General features: G+C 45.2%; 2 protein-coding genes across 4 annotated transcripts in view; one reads left to right on the top strand and one right to left on the bottom strand.

The window, feature by feature from the left end:
* The window catches only part of LONP2 (lon peptidase 2, peroxisomal), a 96137-nt gene extending 93031 nt beyond the window's left edge, over positions 1-3106 (bottom strand). Inside the window, exon 1 of one of the 3 annotated variants that reach the window (XM_082366806.1) lies at positions 2495-3106. In XM_082366806.1, the coding sequence (XP_082222932.1) occupies positions 2495-2727 (233 nt within the window). In that variant the 5' untranslated portion in view covers positions 2728-3106. Of the gene's footprint in view, positions 1-2291; positions 2423-2494 lie in introns of those variants that run through there. The other 2 variants (XM_082366805.1, XM_082366807.1) reach the window with 2 other exon arrangements.
* A 3039-nt stretch (positions 3107-6145) lies between these two features.
* ABCC11 (ATP binding cassette subfamily C member 11) overlaps positions 6146-26834 on the top strand; it is a 66401-nt gene continuing 45712 nt past the window's right edge. Inside the window, 8 exon segments of the mRNA XM_082370229.1 lie at positions 6146-10499; positions 12021-12139; positions 14826-14984; positions 19199-19346; positions 21408-21641; positions 24847-25020; positions 26055-26202; positions 26338-26486. Coding sequence (XP_082226355.1) covers positions 10293-10499; positions 12021-12139; positions 14826-14984; positions 19199-19346; positions 21408-21641; positions 24847-25020; positions 26055-26202; positions 26338-26486 — 1338 coding nt within the window. The 5' untranslated portion in view covers positions 6146-10292.

The raw sequence follows: 26834 nt of genomic DNA on the forward strand, positions 1-26834 counted from the left end.
CACCTGGATGGTCTAAAGGAAACAAGGGACATGAAGAGAGCCCTCACCGTCCCTCTGAGGTCCTACTACCACCTGGAAAAGCAGGTAACGGGGGAAGGAAGATTTGTGTATCGAAACAGAATAACATTATAGACAACGCAGTACTTGTACTATTAAAGCTCTTTTAGGGACTTCCCTGGCAGTCCAGTGGTTAAGACTCCGCGCTTCCACTGCAAGGGGGTGCGGGCCAAAATAAAATAAAATGGTTACTTTAAAAAAAAAAAAAAAGCTCTTTTAACTTTTTAAAGTAAGAGCATTTAAAGGTGATATTAGAGAAAAAAGACATTGGAACCTAATACTAAGGAATGCAATGCAAACTTTCTACAGACTTTTCACGTAGCAAATAATATTTCTAGGATAACGAGATGGTCTGGTGGGTCCTTATAATGCTGAAATTCTCTGAAGAATTTTCTATGTATGTTTTCTAACTTAAATGATTAAAATTTAACACTGCTATTCATTTAAAACAAAGGCAGCAATATGAACAGCAAGGACCAGATTACCCATCATCTGATATTAGTGATTACTTCCAAGCAGAAGAATTTAGTTGTTTTGGAGGAATTTACATAAAAGAAATTTAAAACCCTCCAAAATCTTGCCAGAATCATACCAACAAATAGTCACTCAAACCTGAAACATGACTAATCTACTTTCGAAATTCACAGTGTACCCATCGGTAATCAGCAGAACTAATACAAAACAGCTTATCATGAGCACTCTTGCCTCAACATGCAACTAAGTCCCTGGGCACAGAAAGCAAAAAATTAGGGGAGAAATAAACAAAGGCTAAAGGAATGGGGTCATATGTAGGGAAACCAAAATCCAACACAATTTATCACAGTTTACTGAAACTTGAAAAGTATCCAATTTCACTCAAGCAATAAGCAAAGTACATCAGATGGGAACCAAAATGTTTTCCATGCTTGAGAAAAGCCAGGCTTTTGCAATGTGGACCAACAATGGACTGCTAGGGTTTTTTTTGGTTTGGTTTTGTTTTATGAGGGGAGGGGAGGAGAACCAAATCTCCTTTGAGAATTTTAACAAAGCTATGGACTCTCCTTTAAAAGGAGAGTATATAATCACAAGATTTTGGACAAAAACAAGACATTCCTAACTCTCCCCAAAACCATTCAGAGTCAGGCTACACCTAATTTTAAAAAAGGATAACTGTAGATGAACGAGGGAGGGGCTGTAAGTTAAAAATACCTCAAGAAGAGTTAAGGATAGGAGGCAGGGGCGTGGGAGGCTTGAAGATAATGGCATTTGTTGAGAGCATACGACATACCAGCGCTGTCTGGCAGAAATATAACGTGAACCACATATGTAATTTTAGTAGCCACATTAGAAAATAAGACAAGTGAAATGCTAATATTTTACTTAATTCCAACATTTAATGTATATAAAAGTTATTGATCAACAACACATTTTTCATACTAAATTTTCAAAATCGAGTGTGTAGTGTACACTTACAGCACATTTAGGGTGACCAACCACCCTGGTTTGTCTGGAACTAAGGGTTTTCCTGGGATATAGGACTTTCAGGGCTGAAACCAGGACAGTCCCTGGCAAACCGGGACAACTGGTCACTCTAATAATACTATCTCAATTTGGACAAGCCACATTTCAAGTGCTCTGTAGCCAGTGGCTACAGTACTGGACAGTGCAACCATTTATCCAGCCTGGCGCAAAACAGACCACACACGTGTGATTTCACTTCATCTTCATAACACACGTAAAAGACCGATGCTGCTAGTTTCCAAATTACAGGTGAAGAAAGAAAGAAGCACAGGTTCAATCTGTCACCCAAAGTCACACAACTAGGGCCATGGTGTAGGGGAATCCAGTGGTAAGCTTGGGGCCTAAGAAACGTTACGATATGAGAAGAGATGAGAAGACAGGAAAGTTCTAGAAAGAGAGACAAGGGAAAATGTGAACAGGGAAGGTCCTTTAGGAAGGAAAACAGAAGCAGTGAGGGGAAGAGAGACGGCAGGGGGCGGGGGAGGCAGGGAGTGTGTTAGAAAGGCACCCCCAAATTAATAAGGAAACGGTGCAATTTAGGATGGGACGGGAAAAGAGAAAACGTGAGGCAGCCAAGTACCTCCGTTAAGAGGACAAAAGAGGTGGGAAGGAAGTTAAAGAAGGAAGAAGGGGGTGGGGGAAGGGAAGAGAGGAAGGAAAAGAAAGAGGGGGGCCTGGAAGGTTAAGAGCACCGGCCTAGGAGTCTGAAGACCCGGGGGGGCGGGAAAATTCACATCAGATGGTGAGCAGCTAATCGTGCAGCTTTCACGACTCCGTGAGTCATCTCATTTAACGGTCACGAGGCATTCCTGTCACCCCCCGTCTGGCGCGTGAGTCGTCTGGAGAGGCGGAACACCGCCGCGGGGCCCCCCGAGGCCGGGCCCGGTCTCGGGAGGAGGCCGCGCCGCCGCCGCTGCCGCCGAGCCGCCCGGCCTACCTGTGCAGCGGCGGCAGGTCCTGCGCGTCGCTGGCCGGGTCGGGAGTGTTGGGGATGACGCCCAGGATGGTGCTCTGCAGCGACGTGCCCTTGAGCAGGCGGCTCCGCACCAGCTGCAGGTTGCGGGCCGAGTCCACGCTGGTGCGCATGGTGGAGCCGGGCAGCAGCACGCCCTCGTGCGTGAGCAGCAGCGGGAGGCGGCTGGGGATCTGGATGGGGCTCAGGGACGACATGGCGACGGCCCTCCGCGCCGGGAGAGTCCCCGGGAGCCCGACGGCCGGCTCCGCGCGGCCTACGCGGCGACAACCAACCCTCAGACCCCGGCACGCCGCCGCTTCCGGCCCCGCGCTCCCGCCCGCCCCCCGGCTCTGCCGCCGCCCCGCGCCGTACACACGCGAAGAGATGCGCACTCCGCCCGCCGGGGCGACCCCTGCCTGCCAGCCCCGCTACTCCGCTTTCTCCGGAGGCTCCCTCAGAGCAGAGCTGTATGCCCAAGGATGATCCCATGTAAATTGTGTCCACTTGAAATGTTTGTACCTTTCTATTCGAATTGATTTTAGATGTACAAAAATACAGTAGGGAGTTTCCATGTACCTGTCACCCAGCTTCCCCTGTAATCATCTTACACAATCATCCTTCAACTATTAAAAACCAGGAAATTAACACTCCTGTTATCTAATCTATAGACTTCCACAAATTTTGCCAGTTTTCTCACAAATGTCCTTTTTTCTGGTCCCCGATCCCACTTTTCATTTTGCTGTGATGTCTCCTCAATCTTTCTTTTCTTTTTTTCTTCAAAGCTTTGCAACTTTTAAAACGTATTGATCCCTTAGTTTGTAGAATGTCCCTCAATTTGGGTTTATCTGATGTTCTCTCAAGATCAACATTATACATTTTTGTCAGGAAGACCACAGAAGTGATGTGCCTTAGTGATACACGATGGTAAAATGTCTTACCAATGATGATTTTGACAGTGATTACTTGGTGAAGGTATAATAGTATCTGCTAGGTTTCTCCACTTTAAGGTACTATTTTTCTCATTATAAGTAGTAAGTATGTGTAGGGAGTTAAGTCTACATTAATTGAAATCTGTAAGAAAAAGCTGCCCCATCTCTCTCCCCAATAATCGAATAATTTACTTATTCAATTACTTTTTGTGTTAGTATGGACTCATGGGTATTCAGTTTTTTATGGGCTATCATGCAATAATATCACGTATATCATTGCTTGAATTTTTTCAGATTTGGCCCTTGGGAGCGCCTTCACATTGGAATTTGACTTGGGTTTGGCTGTAGTTTGCAGATGGAAATTTTTCCCCAAATATGAAATCCAGCAATGCTCTCAGAATCCAGGAGGGAACTGAAAGTCTAGTCAAGACAACGTGCATTTGTTGAGGGCCTGCTGAGTGCAAGGCCCCGGTCTGATTGTGGAGGGTAGAGAGCGGAACAGAAGGCAAGGTCCTACCCTCAAGCACCTCTTGGCCAGAGGGACAGACCCATAGACAGCTGAGTCTGATACAGTGCAGCAGGTAAGGGAAAGGAGAAGGCAGGTGTCCTAGCTGCTGTGCTGGAGACAGAAATTCAGGAACTCGGAGTCTCCGGCCTAAAGCTCTTTCTCTGACATGATCCCACCTTTTATTCATTCTCTAAACAACCATTTTTTGAATGCCTACTATGTACTGGATATTACTTTAGGTGCTGGGGATATGCGATGGTCCAGCCACCGCAGAGGGTCTTCCAGGTCCCGACGGAGAGGGGCAAGGGACTGAATAGCACTGCTAGTATGGGATCAGAAGGACCAAGACAACTGATGGTTGCAAGGCACTTTATTCAGAATTTACTGAATCTTATATAGACAGAAGAGGAACTCATTATTAGACAATAAACCCATGGAATTGCTTATCGTCTCAGTTCAGTCATTACCACGGACGTCAACAAGTTTACAACAACTATCCTTGAACATTATCTTCCCTTAACCAGGGTCACACACAGCCCCCAGCCATAAGGAACAACCAGAACTCTCAGTTCCCTGAGGTCTCCTGGCTTGAGATAGCTTTGCTAATCTCTTTTACATCCCTCAGGCCTGGGAAAAAGAGTGCATTCCAAGGTAAGGGCTTTGCTTTTTGTGAGAGACATACTGTCTCCTCCAGGGGTTACCTCCGGCTAAGACTGCATGCTTCCCACAGGGATACATCAGTGAACACAACAGACAAGGTTCCTGCTTTCATGGAGCTAACATTCTAGGGGGAGAAACCGAAAATAAGCAAGGAAAATCCTTTTGGATGGCGATACGCCCTTTACATGGTCAGAGCAGGCCTCTCTGAAGAGCTGAGCCCTCTACTGCAGCCACGCAGAGGTCGTGGGGTGGGTGCCGAGGGGGTGCTATTTCAGGCAGAAGCAGCAATGACTGCGAAGACTTTGTGGCTGGAATGAATTTAGGATGTTTGAGGAGACTGCTCCTGTAATTTGCTGAGGTGGGGCCTGCTGAGGGAAGCAGGAGAGAAGTGGGAGGGGAGGCTATAGAGGGCCCTATAAGGAGTGAAGAGTTGGGGTAAGGAGTCTGCTAAGGAGTTTGGGTCTTACTCTAAACCCAGTGCAAGCCATAGGCAGTTTCAAGCTGTGGAATAATTCTTCAGGCTTCTGTTTTCAAAAGGTCATATTGGCTGCTGTGTGGAGAATGGAATGCAAGGGGTTTTTTTTAAATTTTTATTTATTTATTTATTTATTTTTGGCTGTGCTGGGTCTTCGTTTCTGTGCGAGGGCTTTCTCTAGTTGCGGCGAGCGGGGGCCACTCTTCATCGCGGTGCGCGGGCCTCTCACTGTCGCGGCCTCTCTTGTTGCGGAGCACAGGCTCCAGGCGCGCAGGCTCAGTAGTTGTGGCTCACGGGCTTAGTTGCTCTGCGGCATGTGGGATCTTCCCGGACCAGGGCTCGAACCGTGTCCCCTGCATTGGCAGGCAGGCTCTCAACCACTGCGCCACCAGGGAAGCCCCAGAATGCAAGGTTTTAAGGTCAGACGCGGGGAGGCCAGTTAGGTGGTTGAGATTGTCCAGGCAAGAGGTGATGGGGCTCAGACTCGAAGCAGTGGATTCAAGCCATGTTTGAATGTAGCTTTAACAGAGCACGCTGATGGATTGGACGTGACGAGTGAAGGAGAAACAGTCATCAAGGATGTTCCCTAGACCAGGGCCCTAGCTGCTAGGGCCTAGAGAGCAGTTGGGCTGGTAGCAGGAGATCCTAGACCCAATCAGCAAGCTCTGGATCACCTCTCTGGATGGGGCTGAGTACCTCACCCCCTGATAGACTCTAGGGGTTAAAAAAATAAGATTAAAAAATGCATGGCCCGGGCTTCCCTGGTGGCGCAGTGGTTGAGAATCTGCCTGCCAATGCAGGGGACACGGGTTCGAGCCCTGGTCTGGGAAGATCCCACATGCCACGGAGCAACTGGGCCCGTGAGCCACAATTACTGAGCCTGCGCGTCTGGAGCCTGTGCTCTGCAACAAGAGAGGCCACGATGGTGAGAGGCCCGCGCACCGCGATGAAGAGTGGTCCCCACTTGCCACAACTAGAGAAAGCCCTCGCACAGAAACGAAGACCCAACACAGCCATAAATAAATAAATAAAAGAACGTGAATTTCTAAAAAAAAAAAAAAAGCATGGCCCAGCTCCTCAAGAGCTTACCTTTTCACCAAGACCTCTCCAAGGTCAAGGGAGAAGGGCCCCATTTTTTGAAGAACTTCAAAAACCATCTTATAAACCTTGTGGTATATTTTTTGATCATGTTTAATGCTCTTAACATACACTCTCCCCAACAACGACAAGCAATATGAGTGTCTAGTCACATAATAATAGCTGGATTTATTTTTAAATACAAATTCCTTCTGCACCGTAGAAGGTGTGGTATGGGACCGGGTCCACGTTTAAGTTGCTTGCTTGATGAACACCCTCTTTCTATCCCATCAGTCTGTCTCTGTGATGGGGTGCCAGCCCACTTGGGAAAGCATCAAGAATCTAAGTGTGAGTTCTTAAGCGACCGTGTGGCTCTCCTGGTTCCTACTTTAACCAGCTCTACATCTACTTCCTTCATTGATCCACCAAATACTTATTCTGCATCTGCTATGTGCTAGGCACTAATCTAGATTCACGGATGCATCAGCGAAAAAGACAGACAAGGCCCCTGGTGTCAAAGGGCTTACATTCTAGTGAGGTAGGCAGAAAATAAGTAAGCCCCCAAAGAAATGACAATTTCAGAAAGTGATAAGTAAAGGAAATCTAATAGGAAAATCTGTAGAAGGTGCTAGAGACAGGAGGACAAGATGAGGGAGGGAGGTCTGGGAAGGTGACCCTGCAGAAGTGGTGTTTGAGCTGAAACCTACATGACGAGAAAGGCCAGGCTCTGCAGGGAGCTCGGAGGAAAGTGTTCTCGGCAGAGGTTAGGACTCAGACAAAGACCAAGACGGGAAGGAGCTTCCCAGTTTCTGGAACAGAGAAGACCAGGCTCTGGGCTGTAGGGATTCAGCAGTCAACAAGACGGCCACGGCCAGCGCGGGGCTCCAGGATCTCTGAGAACCAGCCCCTGGAAAGCTACCCAGCTACCCAGGGAAGGCAAGGGAGAGGTCTAATCATCTCAGCTTCCTCAGGTCTGGCTCTCCGGCCCTGTGACCCTCACCATGGGCACCTCCCCTACCCTCTGGTGCCCCTTCTGGCCTTGGACACTAGACCCTGCTGGGAAAGTGGTAAGAACAATGAGGACATAAATCAGTTCCTCCAAAAAAGTTACCTCTCTCCAAGGGCCCCCCTCCTGTACACAGGCTGTTTCCCCATATGCAAATGGCCCGTGTCTAGTCATGACTTTGGCCCCCTGGGGATCTGGGAACACAGGGCTGGAAGCATCTGTTTCCTCTCTGGTTTATTCCCAGTCCTGTCCTGGCCCCCCGGCCTGACCACAGTGATGGGCTTGCCTCTAATTAGAATGAATAAACATCAGCTCTATCTTCTTGAGGGGAAGGTGGGAGGCCAGGGAACTTTTCTAGGATGCCAAAGAAAACTCTGGAGGGAATTCCCCTGGCCATTCAAGGAAGCAGAAGTGGGCCTCGTAGACATGAAAGGCAGCTCAAGCCAATACGTGGCTGAGCTCCAGTTAACGTTGAGATGAGCAATTGGTGTTCTGCAAGCATAGCCATTGCACACATTTGCATTCCCTTCATTTTCATTTGCTTTACTTTTCCCTGTTGCTAGTTTCCTGGATGACTTCTGTATTTCTATAAGGAGTCACGTCTTTAAAACCCTCATTGTATCTCTTTGCAGGTGTGTATAAATAAACCAGGTTGGCAAATCATACTATACCTGAAAGGTGAGAAAAAATCTAATTTCTGTATTTGTTCTCTAAGAATCTGGTCTTCCTCATGAGCCCCTACTCGCTGGTTAATTAGGAGAACATAAATGTTTAGGCTTACCATTTTAAGATGCTAGTTCACAAGAACAAACTGTCAAATTTTCAGGAATTTTGAGAACCCAGCTGTTAAACACAAACATTAAAATTAAATTATATAGATTTACAATTAATAATATCAAAGACAAAGGTAATACTCAAAAATCTGTCATTTCCTGATTATTTCACTACATTTTACTATTTATACTTTTGAGGTTATTTACATCTACTGTACTTGTATCCTGGAGATAACCATACAGTGATTTCTGAATGCGCCTCTCTTCCCAACATGTTGGTAGCTTGAAATCATCCACGATGGGAATATTTACACCACGAAAATCGGCAAAGGCTACAAATCTGGGCTTGTTTTATTATTTTATTGATTGTCTAGGCTTAAGAAATAAATGCAGGAAGTGTTAATAATGCAGATTAACAAGTGTGTGGTGCTTGTAGCCATTACATTGTGAAGAGCACAAAAAATGAGAAAATATTCTTTCAGTATTTGAAAACTCTTCAGCAAAGAGACTCATTAACATAAAGAAAAATGTCAAGTAACACATATGTTGGAACTACACCAATTGCAACCACAGGTTAGTTACAGATACACACGTTTACCAGCACACCACTGAGACCGTGGACACAGCCCCTTGCCAGGGTGCATGACTTGCAATCTAGAATTTGCTGACTCCACCTCCCCCTCTCCCTCCCCATTCCCTCCACTGAGAACCTTTGTGTAGTGAATAAACTGTACACCAGTACACCATGGTCCTACCCCCAGGGCCTCCTTCCATTGAATCATGCCAGTTTAAGTTTAATGTGTCTGTGTCATAGGCTGGTTCATAGCAGCCAGAAACTGGACTCTTCCCACAGGCTTAAACAAGAAATATGTGACAGCCTCTCTTAACTGACATCCCTCCTTTTCTTTTTAATTTTCCATCACCCCTGAAAGGTCCACGGCTACCATCACAGTTGTACAGTTGCCCCTCAGTTCAGAGGGGGCATTGGTTCCAGGCCCGCTGTGTATACGAAAATCCAAGGATGCTCAAGTCCCTTATATAAAATGGTGTAGTATCTGCATATAATCTAAGAACTTCCTCCCATATACTTTAAGTCATCTCTAGATTACTTATAATACCTAATAAAATGTAAATACTATGTTAATAGCTGTAAATACAATGTAATGCTATGTAAATAGTTTCCTGTGCCAGTTGAAGTTTTCCTTTTTGGAACATTCTGGTTTTTGGGGGGGGGGGGTTTCCAAATATTATCTATCGTCAGTTGGTTGAATCCTGATAGCGGAACATGTGGGTACAGAGGGCCTACTGTATACCTTATGGCCTGGTGCCATGGCTGGGGAGTCTATCTTGTAGGCTCTATAGGAGAATTCCAGAAACTGAGTTCACCAGATTTGGGTGCGATTTGCTAAAAGGAAGTGAGATGGGAAGGAATGGAATAAAGGAATTTAGAGAATCTTCTCCCAAGAGAATAGGCTAGTCTTCAGGTCTGTTTACTTGAAGCACAATCCAATACTTGAATGTCAAAAGCTGTATCTGAACACCAGGACTGACTACATAATTTGCAGGACCCAGTACAAAATGAAAATGTGGGACTCCTTGTTCAAATTATGAAGAATTTCATGATGGTGACGGGCAGAGCATTGAACCAAGCCTGAGGCCCTTCTGAGTACGGGGCCCTGTGAGACACCCATCATACCCCACGATGCCAGCCCTGTTGTACATTTTCTTTCTCTTTCTATTCCTTCAGAAATATTACTAATTACCATCCCCCCTCCTGCCCCAGGCACATGGATATTCTGGGAGTGAATCAGATATTCACATAGGCAAAATGAAAAGCAAATTAATATATTTTTTAATTATTTAAATTTCCTAAATTGTGCCCAGATCCACTCCCTTGAGTCTGTGAAAACCAAGTCAGAGAATGGCAAAATCACATTTCTTTCATTTATTTATTCATCCATTCACCATTTATTTATTGAGCACATGTTCTCCTCCTAAGAGATCCCTAGGCCCCAGAGATTTAATAGTGAGCAGAGCAGACATGTCTCTGCCCTCATGAGGATCTCTGTTTAGTGCAGGAAATGAACTCTAAAAAATCAGTGATTCACCTAAATGGACAATTACAAACTGGGATAAAAGAAGAAGCATGGTTTTAGGAGCAGGCCTTGAATATGTTAAAGAAGATTGGCCTGGCCCAAGGATGTGGGTTGGGAATGGGTGGTTTGAGGTTTCCCTAGGTGATCTTGGGCTGAGACCCAAGTAGATGTTTAAAGAGAGGGACCCAAGCCCATTCTGAGCAGAGAGAAGAGCAGGTGCTGTGACAACGGCCCCCAGTACACTCGCTGCTGGGTGATGTGCCCCCTCTCCTGGCTGCTTAGGGCTCTATCTCATCTGCTCCTACCTGTTGCCTTTTCAGATTCTCTGATTCTGGGAAACAAAGAATTGGCAGGACACCTGAAAATGACCAGAAAGAAGATATACTGGGTCCCCAGGTCTTCCGGTGACCTTGTGAATCTCAGCTTGGATGTAGATGATGACACAGTTTCAGGACTTAACTATGTAAGTAGATCTCCTTTGCATCAAAACACCAGGAAACTGAGTTGACAGGACATTCTCAATGGTCATAAACTAGGTCAAAGAATTTTGTTCCATATTTATTCAACTTTGATTTTTTTTTTTTTAATGGAACTCAGGCTTCCGCAATTAGATGAATCATAATCCTTGGTCATGATACACATTCATGGCTCATACATCTCTCTCCCACTATCCCTCTCTATCTCTCTGTCTCTGTCTGTCTCTCTATCACACACCTATTTATCTATGTATTTACCTATAATAATATAATAAGCACCAATAAACCCATCACCAACTCACCAGCTCCTACCCTAACAATCACATCCACCTACTGGTCTTCCACCCATCCCATTTCCCAACCCTCCCTACCTGAAGTAACCACTATTCTGAATCTCTTCCCATAGGTCCCTTGCTGTGCTTTCAAGAGAGTGTTATTTATTCTATATGAAGTCCTAGAAATGATATATCTTTTTCATTTTAGTTGTTTCCCACTTTATCAAAAGGGTAACATGTAATGTCTTCAGATTTACTTTTTTACTTCTTGATTTCTTTGTATTAGTTTACCCTCAGAGGGTGACTTGGTCTTGCATTCTGTGGATGACTAAAAATAGTGCCCTTCGTCTGGAGCCTGTGCTCTGCAACAAGAGAGGCCGCGATAGTGAGAGGCCCGCGCACTGCGATGAAGAGTGGCCCCCGCTTGCCACAACTAGAGAAAAGCCCTCGCGCAGAAACGAAGACCCAACACAGCCAAAAATAAATAAATAAATAAATAAATTTAAAAAATAGCGCCCTTTCTTCTTGTCTACAGTGTTGATCGACAGATAAAAGCCCAGGGAGGTGGAGTGACCCCCCCCCACCCACCCAGAGTCACCCAGCCGATGTGGAGCAGAGCCAGAGCTGGAACCTGGTTGTTTTGACTCTCAGCCGTGCTCATTCCCTGCCTGGCAACCTTTCTTTTATTTATTTATTTGTATTGAGATATAATTGGCATAAAACATCATATTCGTTTCAGAGGTACCACGTAATGATTTGCTGTTTGTGTATATTATGAAAGGATCACCACAATATCCATCACCACACATAGTTCAAATATTTTTTTTCTTGGGAGGAATTTTAAGATCTACTCTCTTAGCAGCTTTCAAATGTGCAATGCAGTGTTATCAACTATAGTCACCACGCTGCACATCACACCCCCATGACTTATAACTGGATGTTTGTACTTTTGACCACCTTCACCCATTTTGCCTATCCCCCCCACCCCACCTCCCAACTCTGGCACCCAGCAGTCAGGCTTTTTGTTTGGTTGTTGGTTGGGTAGGTGTTTTTTTATTCCAAATATCAGTGAGATCATACAGTATTTGTCTTTCTCTATCTGACTCTGGCAGCCGTTCTCTAGAAGACTGGATGTGGAAAGATCCACCCTCCTTGGGTGGCTGGTCCCTCACTCCCTCAGGATGGTATTTGTGAAGTCTGAAACTGATGTGCTTTTGTTTTTTCTTTCCCAAGAAAACTTTCACTCTTGAAGACAGCCCCTGGAGCCAGCAGGTGAGGGAGCCTGAGGCACCAGAGATAGGGAAGTACGATGCTGCCTGGAGAACCATGATTCCCTTCTGTCCGAAGCCAAAGTGAGTCCTGAAGGGGAGCTGAGGGTTGATACCCTCCAGGGCAGTGATCTTCAGACCCTCACACATGGACCCCTCCCAAAGGCTACATAATCATGTCCCAACACCGTCCTGTCACCCACCACAGCCAAACACCTCCTCAGAAGCCTGAGGCACATCAGGGAAGCACAGCCAGCACCTTCATTCATTCATTCATTCATTCAGTCAGTCAGTCAACAAGGATTCATTGGGCACCTACACATGCCAGGCACTGTGCCAGACGGTGGGGGGATAACAGTGAACGAGACAGACAGGATCCTTGCCCATCACCAACCTCATGTTGGGAAGAATGACAGTAAGCTCGTAGGCTCGAAGATAAACATGTGATTACAGTTGTTTGAGGAAGGTGCTGTGAAGAAATATGGGGCGTGAGGGACAAGGGAACAGCGACAATGTGATGGGTTCCGAGTGATACTGAAGATGAGACCTGGAGGATGAACAAGAATTTACTAGGCAAGAGTGAGGGAAGGATGACCTAGGCAGAGGGAACAGCACGTGCAAAGGCCCGGCCTTGCGGTGGAAGGAACACAGTTATGTATGTGTCCAGGAACTGAGAAGGAGGCCAGTGTCTCTGGAGAGTCCTGTGTGATAGTGGGTGTGGCACGAGATGAAGCTGCAGGCAGAGGGCAGACGCTGGGGGACCATGTGTGCCCCACAGGCCACATTAAGTACGTTCGTCTTCATTCTGAGAGAAATGGGCAGCCATTGAAAGGACCGTTTAAGGGTAACATGCCCTATGATGTTACCCTTAAACTTGAGTTTAAGAAATTCATGGAACCTTCTCTAACAAACCATAGTTTAAAGTAACCATCACCAAATGACCTTCTGATTTATACACCCATGGTTTCAGGGCCCTCCACAGATTCATGCACACGTTCATTTATGCATCATATATTGACAGGACCATGACACTTCTAGTCTGATTCCTCAACGTTTCATCACCAGGAGCCTGTTTCATATTTACAGATCCCTCTTCCCTCCCACATTTTAGCTGTCAAACAAACTGCATTGGTATTCCTATTTTTAAAATCTGAGCTTCTATCAATACTACCTAGGTTGTTACCCACCGAATGCATCTTATCTCCACCAGCACGAAGGACCTTGGTGCTTGAGTTTACCTGGGCAGCCTTATCTTAGAGTGACAGTGTTCCTGCTGGGCCTTTGGAATATCAGCCCCAGCTCATCAGTTCTGGCCCTATTCGTGTGATCACAGATGGCCCCATACATCGGCTGCAATGTCTCATCTTCCCATCAGTCCTTCTCTCTCCAACATCTCTGGCAAAGGCATGGCCAGCACTGCCCAAGATGTACAACCGTGGTTGCTGACGGGCTGGGAGGATGTAAAAGGCCAGAACATGGAGAAAAGAGGCCATAGCCAAAAACAAAGAACATCCCACGAGTTTCGCATTTTTGCCTTCATGTCTTTCTCCCCACATGTTTTTTAAAAATTGAATTTTCTTCATATTGAATTATTTAGCATTAAAGGCAATTTTGAAAAAAGAAGTAGAAATTGGGACTTCGCTGGTGGTCCAGCGGTTAAGACTCCGCACTTCCGATGCAGGGGGTTTGGTTGGATCCCTGGTCAGGGAACTAGATCCCACATGCCACGAAGTGCAGCCAAAAAAGAAAAAAAAAACAAGTAGAAATTGCGCACGATCTCAACACCCTAATCCAATCATTATTTCTGTATTTGTGAATCATTCCCAGAGATTATGACTGTATCATTCTTATTTACTTTTCTTCATTTTTATTGTTTTTGTGGAAGTTATATAAGTAAGACAGAAAAATTAAAACAATGAGAATCTCTTTTCCTGTTTCTTGGCCAATTCTAATCCCTACTTCAAACACTATTAATGATTTGATATAAATTGTCATATAATTTGACATATATTGTATGTAAAATAGATATATATATTGTTTTGTCTGCCTTCCCTTATTTCTTCCTCTTTTATATAAGTAAAAATATACTAAATAAATTTCTTCATCTGCAAGTGGCTTTTTTTTCTTGCTTAATATTCTTAGAGCTCTTTCCATGTTCTACATGTAGATCATCTGTATTTTTAGGCCCTTCTGCATTGTTTTCTATGATACGGTACAAGATGTACCATACTGGTTTTCTTTCTTTTCAAATCATTCCCCTATCGATGGGTGTTTTGTTGTTTCTAGTTGTTTTTTTTTTAATTAATTAATTTATTTTTGGCTGTGTTGGGTCTTTGTTTCTGTGCGAGGGCTTTCTCTAGTTGTGGCAAGCGGGGGCCACTCTTCATCGCGGTGCGCGGGCCTCTCACTATCGTGGCCTCTCTTGTTGCGGAGCACAGGTTCCAGACGCGCAGGCTCAGTAGTTGTGGCTCACGGGCCCAGCTGCTCCGTGGCATGTGGGATCTTCCCAGACCAGGGCTCGAACCCATGTCCCCTGCATTAGCAGGCAGATTCTCAACCACTGCGCCACCAGGGAAGGCCCCTGTTTCTAGTTTTTAACTATCACAAATGATAGTCATGAAAAAAAATGCTTTTTTGTATATCCAGATGACCACACTGTGGTTTTTACATAGTTATCACTCATCCCTTCCAAATCTTGCCCTTGACTTAATTGTCTACCTCTGGCGCCGACATCCTAGTGTGACCGCGTTGCCTGTGACTTCTCTGCTAGGTTTCCTGCGCCCCAGCCCCCGGATGATGCTGGCTTGTTCTCTTACCTAACGCTGTCATGGTTCAGCCCAGTCACGATCCAAGGTTTACGGAAACGCTTAGATGAGAACACCATCCCCCAGCTGTCAGTACATGATGCCTCAGCCAAAAATGCCAAAAGGTAAAGTCACGTTGGGCAAGCCAGTGGGGTTGGTTAAAGACCATGTCTTGGTGGATGGTGACCAGAGTCGCTTAAATGTGTGTGTTTAGGGGTGGTCCATCCTCAGACAGTCAAAATATGTCAGTTCTTCCTTTGTAGCAGGAGACCGCACTCTAGTCTGGAGGTTCTTAATCTGGAGTTAAGAAATAATTTTCATATTTTATATGTATGGGCTAGAGCTCTTATTTTGGAACAAGAATTCACATCTTTTATCAGGTTTGCCTGGGGGCCCGGGACGCCGAGAGGTTAGAAATTACTGCTTCTTGTCCCTTTTGCCTTTTTTTTTGTGGATCAAGCATTTATCTGTGTCACTGATGATTAAATTTTCGTGAGTGGCCCAGGCTCTTAATCCTTGAGCCACCACTAACTAGTTGTGGTATTAAATTTCCTGTACCACCCACCTTACAAGGTGATAGGAAGATCATATGGGGGAAAAATGAGTGATTTGAAACGTCCTGTACTCATGTTACCACCTCTAGCTGCTTATGAGATACCCCAGGTGTAGACGGCATTTTCCAAACATGTTCCTGGAAATGGTGGTCCCCTCAGAGCCTCCCTGAAAAGAGCATTCAGTGGTCAAGGAGCTTGTGAACTGTTGCATGCTGTCTCCAGGTCTCAGAGATTTATAAAGAAAATCAATGTAGTGAAGACACTGAGAATACAGAAACTGGTTAAACTTGGACCCATTGCTTCTCAGACTTACTCAGGAAAAAAAAAGTTTCCAGGGAGCCCCTTTTGGATAATGTCAGATACTGTCGGAATCTCACCTTTTACCAGCTATGATGTCAGATGAGTTACTTACCCTCTCAGGGTCCTGTGTTTTTATATATAAAATAGTAAATTATAAAAAATTTATCTCATGGTCCTTCATAGGATTGTTGTAAGAATCAAGAGGTAATAGATTCAGTGTAAAGCACGTAGGAAAATGCCAGATGCATAATAGGCAATCAGTTAAATGTTAGCTTGCCTGTTCTTCCCTAACCATTGCGAGGACAAGATCTCCTGATTTCCTTCCCTTCACTTCCTGTTCACTGACGCTGCCTTTTGAATTCTATAACTCACAAGGCCTGACTGCCAACACTTTTGCAATCACTCCATTTTTTGGATGTTTCTTTGGAAAGGTGCATGCATGCATTCACACCTTTAGAGGGGTTTCTTTCTATATGTTCTCCGTTTAACAGGCAGCGTTCTGGGGCGTGTCTTCCCTAGTCCTTCAAAAGGGCTTTGGATTCTATAGGATGTGCTGACAAACTGTCACCATCATCATTGCCGCCACTCTCGGCAGCATTACCATTATCACCACCATCACCTTCATCCTTACGACCCTCATAATTCTTCACATTTTTATTGTTCTACAATTACAGAGCATTTCCCCATCCATTGTCTTCTTTGACCATCACAATAGGGTTATGAAATAAACAGGGCAGATATTATTTTCCCCAACTTACAAGTGAAGAACCAGGATGAAGACAGATGAAATGATGTTCCCTGAACCATATAGCTAATGAATGGGGGAGGTGAAATTTGAAACCAAGTCTCTTGAATCTAAGTCTAATAATCATGGCCAGAAATTGATAGAGTTGCTAGGAGGGCTGTGGGCAGGCTACGGAAAACTTTGATTTGTCTAGTCAAAGTATCAATAGAAACAACTCTAGAGCTTGCTGTCTCTGTGGATTGTGTTATGTGTGGGGTTAGGGCTGGAATGAGGAGATGTGGCTTCATGGTTTGTCCTGAGCAATATCTCCCACAAGCAATAAAAGCCTCCAACACAGACAGGTGTCCAGGGGAACATTTTTGCTTTGTTGAGCTAGGGCCCAGGCTGTTCAAGTTATCTGGTCCACATAGGTGGACATGGGATGGTGTAGTTTTCATAACTCAGGAAGGAAGAAGAGGCCTGGAGTTTTGATTGCAGGTGAAGGAACGTAGGACAGAAAGATTCTCATGGTATTGGTTCCCTTCTGGTTTTAGGCTAGGCATGAGTATCCGTGGCTGGAGGGTAAAGAGTAGAAAGGGCTAGAACTGCTTGCTGTGAGAGACTTGGTGAGATTGTGGGCAGAGAAGGAGACCCAGATGCTGACAGAGCTGTTTGAGAACATGCAGAAACAGTGCCGCTGTCGGGCCCTGGAAGCAAAGGGTGGCCAAACGAGGGAGGCTGTTCTGTCCACCTGCTCTCGCAGCCTGAGGAGTAGCACCTTCCGGGAGCATCTGGAGTCCCTTGGCATAGTCCTTGATGTCCTCATCATGGGCAGCGGTAACCGCTTTCCAGACAGTGGAACCGGACATAGGGGAGCAGAAGCCAGGAAGTCCAAGGGCAGACGCCAGCACGGTGCCTGCAGCTGACAGATTGGATTGCGGAGGCATGGGAGGCATCCAAGGGCCAGAGTAAGACACTGGAAGCCTTGAATATCACAATGACTGTTGTCCGGTCCCCTGTTCCTGCCTCAAAATAAAAAAGAAGTGTAAGAAAGTCAACATGATTTTAATTTTTTTCATGATAAGTTCTTTGATGCTTTTCTGAAAAAAAATGAATTTTTTTTTTTTTTTTAAAGAGCTCCTGACTTATTTATTTATTTATTTATTTTGCTCTGTTGCGTCTTCGTTTCTGTGCGAGGGCTTTCTCTAGTTGTGGCGAGCGGGGGCTACTCTTCATCGCAGTGCGCGGGCTTCTCATTGTCGTGGCTTCTCTTGTTGAGGAGCACAGGCTCCAGACGTGCAGGCTCAGTAGTTGTGGCTCATGGGCCTAGTCACTCCGCGGCATGTGGGATCTTCCCGGACCAGGGCTCAAACCCGTGTCCCCTGCATTGGCAGGCAGATTCTCAACCACTGCGCCACCAGGGAAGCCCAAATGAAATGTTTTGAAACCCAAATGAAATGTTTTTGGTGTTTCTGTTTTGCTGGTGTAGCACAAACCTCCCAGGCATCATTAGCTTGGAATGTCAAAATAAGGATACACTTTTGGTTGGATGATCCAACACTGGGGCACACTTTTGGGGATTTTGAAATAAATGAGGACACTTTTTGGAGGTCAGAGTTCTGGGTTTTATGAATCTTAATTTGCGTATAAAAAGGAAGAGTGACATTATTCAAAGCCTTAGGCTGTTTCCTCAACCTACTGTATTTCAGGGTAACAAAATAGTTGATGAGGGAAAGTTATTTTTTACAGAAAAAATTCGAGCTACTAAATAGAAAAGGAATGACAGAATTAGACAAATCACCATTTTGCCAATCCTGTTGGAAGTGGATGTAGGCAACGATCATCAGTGATGGGGAACTTGGCAATGTATGAATCAGGCTGACACACCTTAACTCACTGATCCAGCTTAATATAACTAAAAGTGGGACAGTAAACATTGTACGTCTTCTGATGTGATGCAAAAGGACATACACTACATCACCTGTTAAATATTTTTGCCAGCTGACTTGAATTCTGAATTTTATTAAGCCTATAGATCTAACTAGCAGTTTAATAGGAAATACAGGGAATAGAAATTTATGTTAGACAGACCCACAGGGATGCAATCAGTCAAATCCAGAATGTGGAAAACTCTACGGGATAAATAACTCAGTTTCTTTGACACGTAAATGGCAGAAAATGCAGAGGAAGGGAAACTGTTATAGATTAAAATGAGATGCAAGAGGCCTATCAGATTTGTCTTTTAACTGCAATGAGTGGACCCTATTTGGATCTTGATTTAGGCAAACTAACTGTAAGAGCATATTTTTGAACTAATTAGAGAAAGTTGGATTAAATGCCATTAAGGAATTATTCTTACTATGTTATTAATATGTAACTATTAATTAATAGTTACTAATAATGAATAGTTATTAATTCATAACTATTGTTATTATGTTTACTACGGGGTTTTTTAAGGCTTTATCTGGAAGAGATACACACTGAAGCATTTATAGATGAAATGATATCTCTGGGATTTGCTTGAAATATTCTAGCAAAAAAAAGGAAAAAGTGGAGGGGAGGAGAGATGAAACAAAAATGTCAAATGTTGATAATTCTTAAAGCTGGGGAATGCATATCTGGGGAGATGCCCTATACTGTTCTCTCTATTTGTGTTATGTTTGACGATTTCTGTGACCAAGCTCCTAGACTAGCAAGAACTAGGACAATTGGGTGACACATACAAAGAGATTTCATTTGCCTCAATTCTCCTCTTTTCAAGGCTTCATCTCCTTTGGGAAGAAGAAGACTCAAGGCATGGAACTGACAAAGCTTCAGTGCTTCGAGTGATGCTGAGATTCCAAAGAACAAGGGTTATTTTCAATACGCTTTTGGGCAGCTGCTTCTCTGCCGCGAGTGTTCTGGGGCCAGTAAGTGGCAGGCTTGGGGAGGTTTCGGGACTCCAGGCCTTGGAGATTAGCATGTTGAAATCCATGCCGAGAATTGGGGATGTCTTTGTCTCTCAGCTGCTGCTCAGAAAATGAAGACTTTCTGGGGACAGTGGAGCTAGTAGTAATTAGAAGTGTGAATTCTGCAGCTACTGCTTGGGTTCTAACCTTAGTTCTGCCACTTAATTTCTGGGTGACTTTGGGCAATTTGTTTACCTCCTCTGTGCCTTGGTTTCCTTGTGAACCCCATGACACTCTCAGCCGTAGTCCTCATAGAAACCCTCACATGTGAAATGGAGAGCCCGAAATTACCTGCCTCATAGGGTGACATTAAATGAGTTAAGCATATAAAACACTTAGAACTCGGCCCAGCTCAGTACACGCGAGCTACTTTGAGAAATGGCTGAGCAGCTGTGGACGTGTAGGTCTCCTCCATGTACCATGGTTGGGATGAATGGGCTCACTATTTCCTATCAGTTCCTCAGCCCAAGATTCTCACTGCAGACAGTGAGTCTGGCTGTCCCAGCTGGGGTCACGTGCTCACCTGTTGGCCAGCAGTGGAGCATTTTGATTGACAATCTAGACTAGACTGCGTGCATTGGGGCAGGCGAGAGTCTCCCCAGAAGAAAACTGAAGCGCTGTTACCAGCTCAGGGAAGGATGGAGGTAAGCCAGGAGGAAGCAACAGCTGATGATACCACAGAGATAAGTCACTTGGGTGACAGTTAGTGTGCTGCATATTCTCCATTTGTCCCTCCAGATCCACTCTCCACCTTTCTCTGCACTGCCCTGTGCCCCTAATGTGTGACCTTTATGGATCACGTCAATGGGGTCCCCCTGCTTCTGGCTTCTGGTTGGATTGGACCAGTGGGAGATTCCAACAGGAAGCTGGAGGGAAGGAGAAAGTGAGGGCAAGATATTTATTGCTCTGACTGCCTCCCTTCCTGTCACTGGAGGTTGGTGACCAGATCCGAAAATGAGGGGGCCTTTCTGTATGACTTTCTCCTTCTGGGTTTCAGTAACCTCACCCTGTCTCCTCCCCTTAGTTCCCTGCTGTTGCTAGCCCCAGGGTGCTTCTCCATCCCTGTTGAATTTCCTCAGTTCTGCCCACACCTTTGTAAATAGTCTTGTTATTAACTCCTGAATTACCCTGTTTGTTTGTGTCCTCTGTTTCCTGTCGGGACTGAGGCTGAAACTGCCTCTGTGCACCAGTGCCGAATTGAATCTCAGAGACAGAATTTTGGGAGAAGTAGAAAAGAAGAGCTTTATTGCTTTGCCAGGCAAAGGGGGACACAGTGGGCTAATGCCCTCAAAACTGTGTGCCTCTTTTGGGGGGGATTTGGTGAGGAGTTTTATAGCAATGGTTCAAGTGCGAGGTAGCTGACAAGGATCAGGGTATGTGCAGGGCCTGCATTCCTTTAATCTGGCCTCAGGTGGTCTCCTGATGAGCTCCTGTCGTTCTCAAGGTTATCAAACTGTGACAGTCTCTCTGGAATGAAGAATGCTTCATCAAGTAGTTAACATCTACCATTAATTGGGGACTTTAGTTCTGCAGAAGAGCTCAAAGATATGGTTATGTGTATCCCTTGAGGTGGAACCAGAACCTGCCCCAAGGCTGCACTATTGTTTCTTGGCTGTTCCTCCCTTGTCTCCGAATCCCCTCCCTTCCCTGATTAACAACTGTTTGAACTCGCCCTTTGGAGCTCAGGGAAGGTCATGGAGGCTGAAGCCTATTTCCTACAAACAAGAAACAGGGGACACAGAAAGGCTTCTGTGTCCAGGAGTCCCACAGGATCTTGCTTGGTTTTAGGACCAGCTATGAGGTGGTGGAGCTGGGATTCTGATCTGGGTCAGTTGAACTCCTAAGCCTCCTCCAACTGGCCTGTAACCTTCTGGAGTGCAGGATTATGTTTGAGTCAGTTGTGATCATTCAATAAGCCCCCTCCCTTGACTTGAGGACCTCACACATGGTCCATATTGGGTTGGTGTTGCCTGAAAGCAGAATTGGGAAGTCTGAATGATCCAAACTCCTGTTTCCTTTTAGATGCTGGTTATACCAAAGATCCTGGAATATACTGAAGAGCGGTTGGGGAACATTGCCTATGGAGTAGGGCTTTGCTTTGCCCTTTTTCTCACCGAGTGTCTGAAGTCTCTGAGCATGTGCTCATGCTGGGTCATCAACCAGCACACTGGCATCAGGTTTCGTACAGCTGTCTTCTCCTTTGCCCTTGAGAAGCTGATACAATTGAAATCTTTAACACACATCACCATGGGAGAGGTAAGCGATGAGGCTGCAGGCGGGGTGGGGGGGGGTGGGGGCGAGTTGGTAGTTTCCTCCTTCTCCTGGAGACATCACTTTCCTGGAGGCCAAGGGAGGGAGAAGAGGGAGTTAGGAGAGAAGGAAGAAAGACAAAGGAAATCATTCCCAGGGTGAGTGTTGATAACCATCAACAATTGCCTCTGGGGTCGTAAGAGCAGTTCAACAACAACCCAGGGGGATGCCAGTTGTATTCAGAACCTTAGAGAGGATTTATCCATCCATTCAACAAATAGTTCCTGAGGCTTACTCTGGGCCAGGCCCTGTTCTAGGCCCTGGGGATACAGCAGTGAACCAAAAGGCACAAATCCTGAGTAGAAGCACAACAGAAAGCATATCCCCTCAAGACAACCTGGGGAAGAAGGTATGGGAGGACTTGGTAGCTCAGGGAAATCTAGGGAAAAGCAAGCAGAGATAAACCCTCTGAGTATTAATTTTCTTATCTGCAGAGGATGCATACTTACAGGCCTGGTTATTGTTATTATCTGGAGCTCCCTACAGCATAACACGGACAAACAATGGCAGAGATTGAAGAAAGATATGACCAACTATGGCCCAGACTCATGGGGCGGATATTGGAATTTTCTGTATTTAATTTTACTTTCCCTATTTTTCTACTGCTTACCAATTTCCTTGAGAAGCATGGATTACTTTTATATTGAAACACACATTTTAATTTTTGGAAAACTCAGTACCGCTTTGGCTCTTTACCCTCAAGCCAAACTCCTTTGTGATCTGGCATCAGCAACTTTCCAGCCTCATCTCCGCCTGTGTCCCCTCCTCTAGTCCTAGGTTGGCTTCCACCCTCCCAGCCTGGTGGGGCTAAACCTGCAGTCCCCAGATAGACCAGACATGTCCACCCCCTGGTAGCTTTGCTCACATCACTGCCCCTGCCCTTTTAAAATTCCGTTCATCCTTCAAGGCCCAGCTGAGACGTCCTCTCCTTCATGATAGTGTCTCTAGATCCCGCCCTCTGCCCCCACTCCCCACCAAGCACAAATCTGGCTGTTCCACTCAAATGAGCCCCCTTCAAAGACACGAACCATTTCAGATTCACTGTTCTATCCCTCGAAAAGCCCAGCATCCGAATTACACAGGACAATGTCCAAAATAATGTCTGCTATATTAACCATTGCCAACAAGTAGATGCTTTTTCTAATTCAAATGCTAACAAATGTAAGATATTTATTGTTATCATCATTATTGTTATTCTTCGCCGTTGTATTAGTTCTGTGACTTTAGGCAACTTATTCAGCCTCTCTGGAGCTGTGGGATAACAATAGGGCCAGCCTTATAGAATTGTCTCATAGGATAAAATGAGTTAGTATTTACATACAAAGTATGTGGAAGGGGGCCTGTGATTCATGTGTTAAATTGTATCATTAATTTCTGTTAGGCCTTAAGCAGGAGGCTGCCCTGTCCTCCTGCACGTGACTGGAGTTAAAGGACTCACGCAGCCCTTCTCCCTGTTCATCTCAGCAGTCATCACAGTAACTGCTAACTTCCTCTGAGCCATTGTCCCCGGGGCTTTACTTAGCTCAGTTGGTCCTCTGACGACCCTCTTAGGCGGTAGTTTCTGTTATTGTTCCCATTGTCACAGAGGTGGAAACTGAGGCCAGGAAAGGGTATGAAACTTGTACGGGTCACGTGATTGGTAAGCAGCGGAGCCTGACTGCAAATTCCAGGCTCTGAACCAGTGCCCTTACTTGCCTCGCTGAGGAGACTTTCTGCACCGAGGCCAACCCTGGCTCCTTTTCTGTTTGCCTCTGTTCTAAGTCCCTACTGTACGTGAGGCCCGATTTCCCCAAACATCTTCACAGAAGCAGAAAACAACATGACCCATTTGGAACTGGAGATGGAAGTAGTTGCTCATATGAAGATTTCTAGAGAGTTGCTCCCATAAATTCTATATTAAAATTAATTTTGAAAACACCTGAATACATTCTCCTTGGAAAAAAAAAATAGTATAGATGACCCCCTACACCTCGTCACCCCCCTTATGCCTGGAGGTGACTACCATCACCTTCCAAGCTTTTTAAAGTACATTTAGGTACACATGCAAGTTACCCATAGAAAACATATTGTATTTGTTTGCGTGTTTTTCCATAAATGATACTGCATTTTACATAGTGTTCTGCAACTTGGTTTTACCAATAGAAAATGTAGAATATAGATTTTTGGGTGAGATTTTTACATCAATATTATCCAATACTTCTTGGGTGGATGCTTTAACCTTTCCCCAACAATGGACATTTAGGGTATTTCTGGGTTTGCTGCGATAAGCAGTGCTGCAATGAACATCCCTGTATATGTGCTTCCTCCAGCACAGGAGAATGTTTCTCAACAGAGAAATGAAACTGGCAGGTCATGGGGTTTGTGCAATCATTAATTTTAAAAGATACTGTTAAATTGCCCTCCAGAGTGTCTGTACCAAGTTATGTCCCTCAACTAACAGTTTTTAAAGGCTCAGCCTGGGGTACATCCTGGGAACTGGGAGGACATCAGGTTAAGGTTAAAAGGAAATCACTTCTTAGGGATTCAGGTTGGTAATTCCAAAAGACATTAATGAATCGATTCCTCAAAACTTTTGTGACTTGGAATGTCAGCTTTTATGCACCGAGCTAGGCAGTATATGTTGGGGAGGTAGGGAGTGGGCCAAAGAGTCTATAGCAAAAAAGAGAAAGGAGGAGGAGAAAAAGCCTCAGCTCCTGCCAAAAAAATGCAGTTACTAGTAGTAGTAGTAGTAGTAGAATGAATGGATAGAATAGACTAGACTAGAATAAAATAGAAGACTATAAGCTGCTCTCTGGAATGTGGCTGTTAGTAGTAGTAGCAATAGTATAGAAAAATATAACTTTTATTGGGCACAGTCTATGTGTGCAGATATTTATTGACATTGTCACACCAACCATATAAAGTAGGTATAATCATTCCAGCCTTACGGGTGGAGGAGCTGAGGCTCAGAGTGGCAAAGTAACTTGTCCAGGGTCACACAGCTAGTAACAGGAGAGCTGTGAACCTGGTGTGTCTGTCTCCACTCTACCACCCTGCCTCAAGCCTTCCTGCCTGGAGAAGGCATGGCGAGCCCACCTGCCACATGCACATGTAGCCTCTTCTGGGTGCCTGGAGAGGTGACACCTGTGTCCATGGGCTTATTGTCTTATAGGCCATCAGCTTCTTCACCAGCGACATAAACTGCCTGTTTGAAGGGGTGTGCTATGGGCCCCTGGCCTTGCTCACCTGCTTACTGCTTATAGCCTGCAGCATTACCTCCTGCCTCACTCTTGGACCCACAGCGCTCATTACCGTGCTTTGCTATCTCCTGATTTTACCACTGGAGGTAATGTCTTCCTTTGCCACCCATTTGATGTTGGACATTCCCTAGAACTCCTAGGGCTCTGGAATCCGGGGTACTTCTCAGTGGGAATGTTGACTCTTGTTGACTGCTCATTCCACTGGGGGTGAGATTCAGCTTCAATTCCTACCTCAAATGGTTCTCTGGCCACAATGCTGGCCTCATAAATAGGAGGTGAATCTTATGGGTGAGGCCCACCTCGTAGGTTTCTGTGACGGATTATCTGCTTCACAGACTTTCCTCAGTAGCCATCCTCTGTGTAAGATTTTGGTTCCTTCTTTTCTACCCAGAATGTGCTGTTATAATAAAGCAGATAGCATTTCACATTGGCACAGTATAATGGGGGAAAGGAAGCAAATTTGCTGCCCAAGATTCAGCTGAAATAAAATTGGGCAAAACAGGAAGTGACTCTTGGATTTGTGTGCTCTGAATTATTGAAATGGAGTGTTTTCCTCCCTCAGATCATGTATTCTGATCAAAAGGTGATTGTAGGCCTCCTGTACAGCACAGGGAACTATATATTCAATATCCTGTGACAAACCATAATGGAAAAGAATATGAAAAAGAATAGACATATATAACTGAGTCACTTTGCTGTGCAGAGAAATTAACACAGCATTGTAAGTCAACTGTACTCCAATAAGAATTTTTTTTAAAAACGTGGTTGTAATTGGTAGAGAGTTTAGGGCTCCCAGAGGCAGAGGAGTCGTATTTCTGTTTAGTTAGTCATGGCCTAGCTTGGGACCCAGAAGAGAACGCCGCCCCCACCCCACCCCCCCACCCCCAGGATGTGTGAGGCAGGTGCCCAAGGCATGATGGCGTGGACAGGCTTCCATTGGAACCCTTCAGTAGAGACCTGGAACTGAGAGTCACAATGGATTCAAACAGTGCAGGATTAGACCCAGGTATTCAGTCCACAACTGGAGTTTACCTTTGGAAATACTCTTAGTTGCCACACTAATGCCAGGCCACACTTTCCTGCCCTTATAAAAGATGCTCTTGCTGCATCCCGACTGCAGATAGTCCTGGCCAGAAAGGTTGTGAAGATACAGAATCATGCATCTGAGGTCAGCGACCAGTACATCCGCATGACCAGTGAAGTTCTCACATGCATTAAGTTGATTAAAATGTACACCTGGGAGAAACCATTTTCAAAAATCATTAAAGGTACAGAAACTCTGGCTTTCTGCTCAGAGCCTGGGAATGTCACGGCAGGCCAAGCGCCTCACCTTCTGGGGATTTCTTTCATGTTCCGGGGCTTGTTCTATGCTCCTGGGAGAATGTTCTTGCGATGAATTCCAGATCTCAGAAGAAAGGAAGTGGAGCTCTTGAAGAGGTGTGGGTTTATCCGGAGCCTGACCACTGCTACCTTGTTCACAGCCTCCCCCATGGCCTCAGTAGTGACGTTCCTCATCCACACAGGCTTACGGCTGAAACTCACAGCTTCAGTAGTGAGTGTTTGGGATACTTTGTTTCCTCCCCCATATTGATAGGGAGGTTTCTCATGTGTCCTTTTCTAGTCTAGGCCCCTGAAAGGTCTGAAGATTTTGCAAATGAATAATACAAATTGATCTTGATTTTCCAGACTTTTAGAGTCTCGAGCTTTCTTCCTTCTCAGTCCATCTGAGGAACTGATATCCCTTGCAAAGCAGCTGTGGGGCAGGGGAAACAGTCATCTGGGGGTGCAGGGGAGGTGAAATGTGCGGTTAACACCCGGACGACGCTGAGGTTGAAAATCCTAAAGTGGGGAGTTCCTCTGATCCCAAAATAGGGAAATGAAAATGCATTTCAAATACAAA

This window comes from Balaenoptera borealis (assembly GCF_965194805.1).
Source record: "Balaenoptera borealis genome assembly, chromosome: 19".
Taxonomy (NCBI): Eukaryota; Metazoa; Chordata; class Mammalia; order Artiodactyla; family Balaenopteridae; genus Balaenoptera; species Balaenoptera borealis.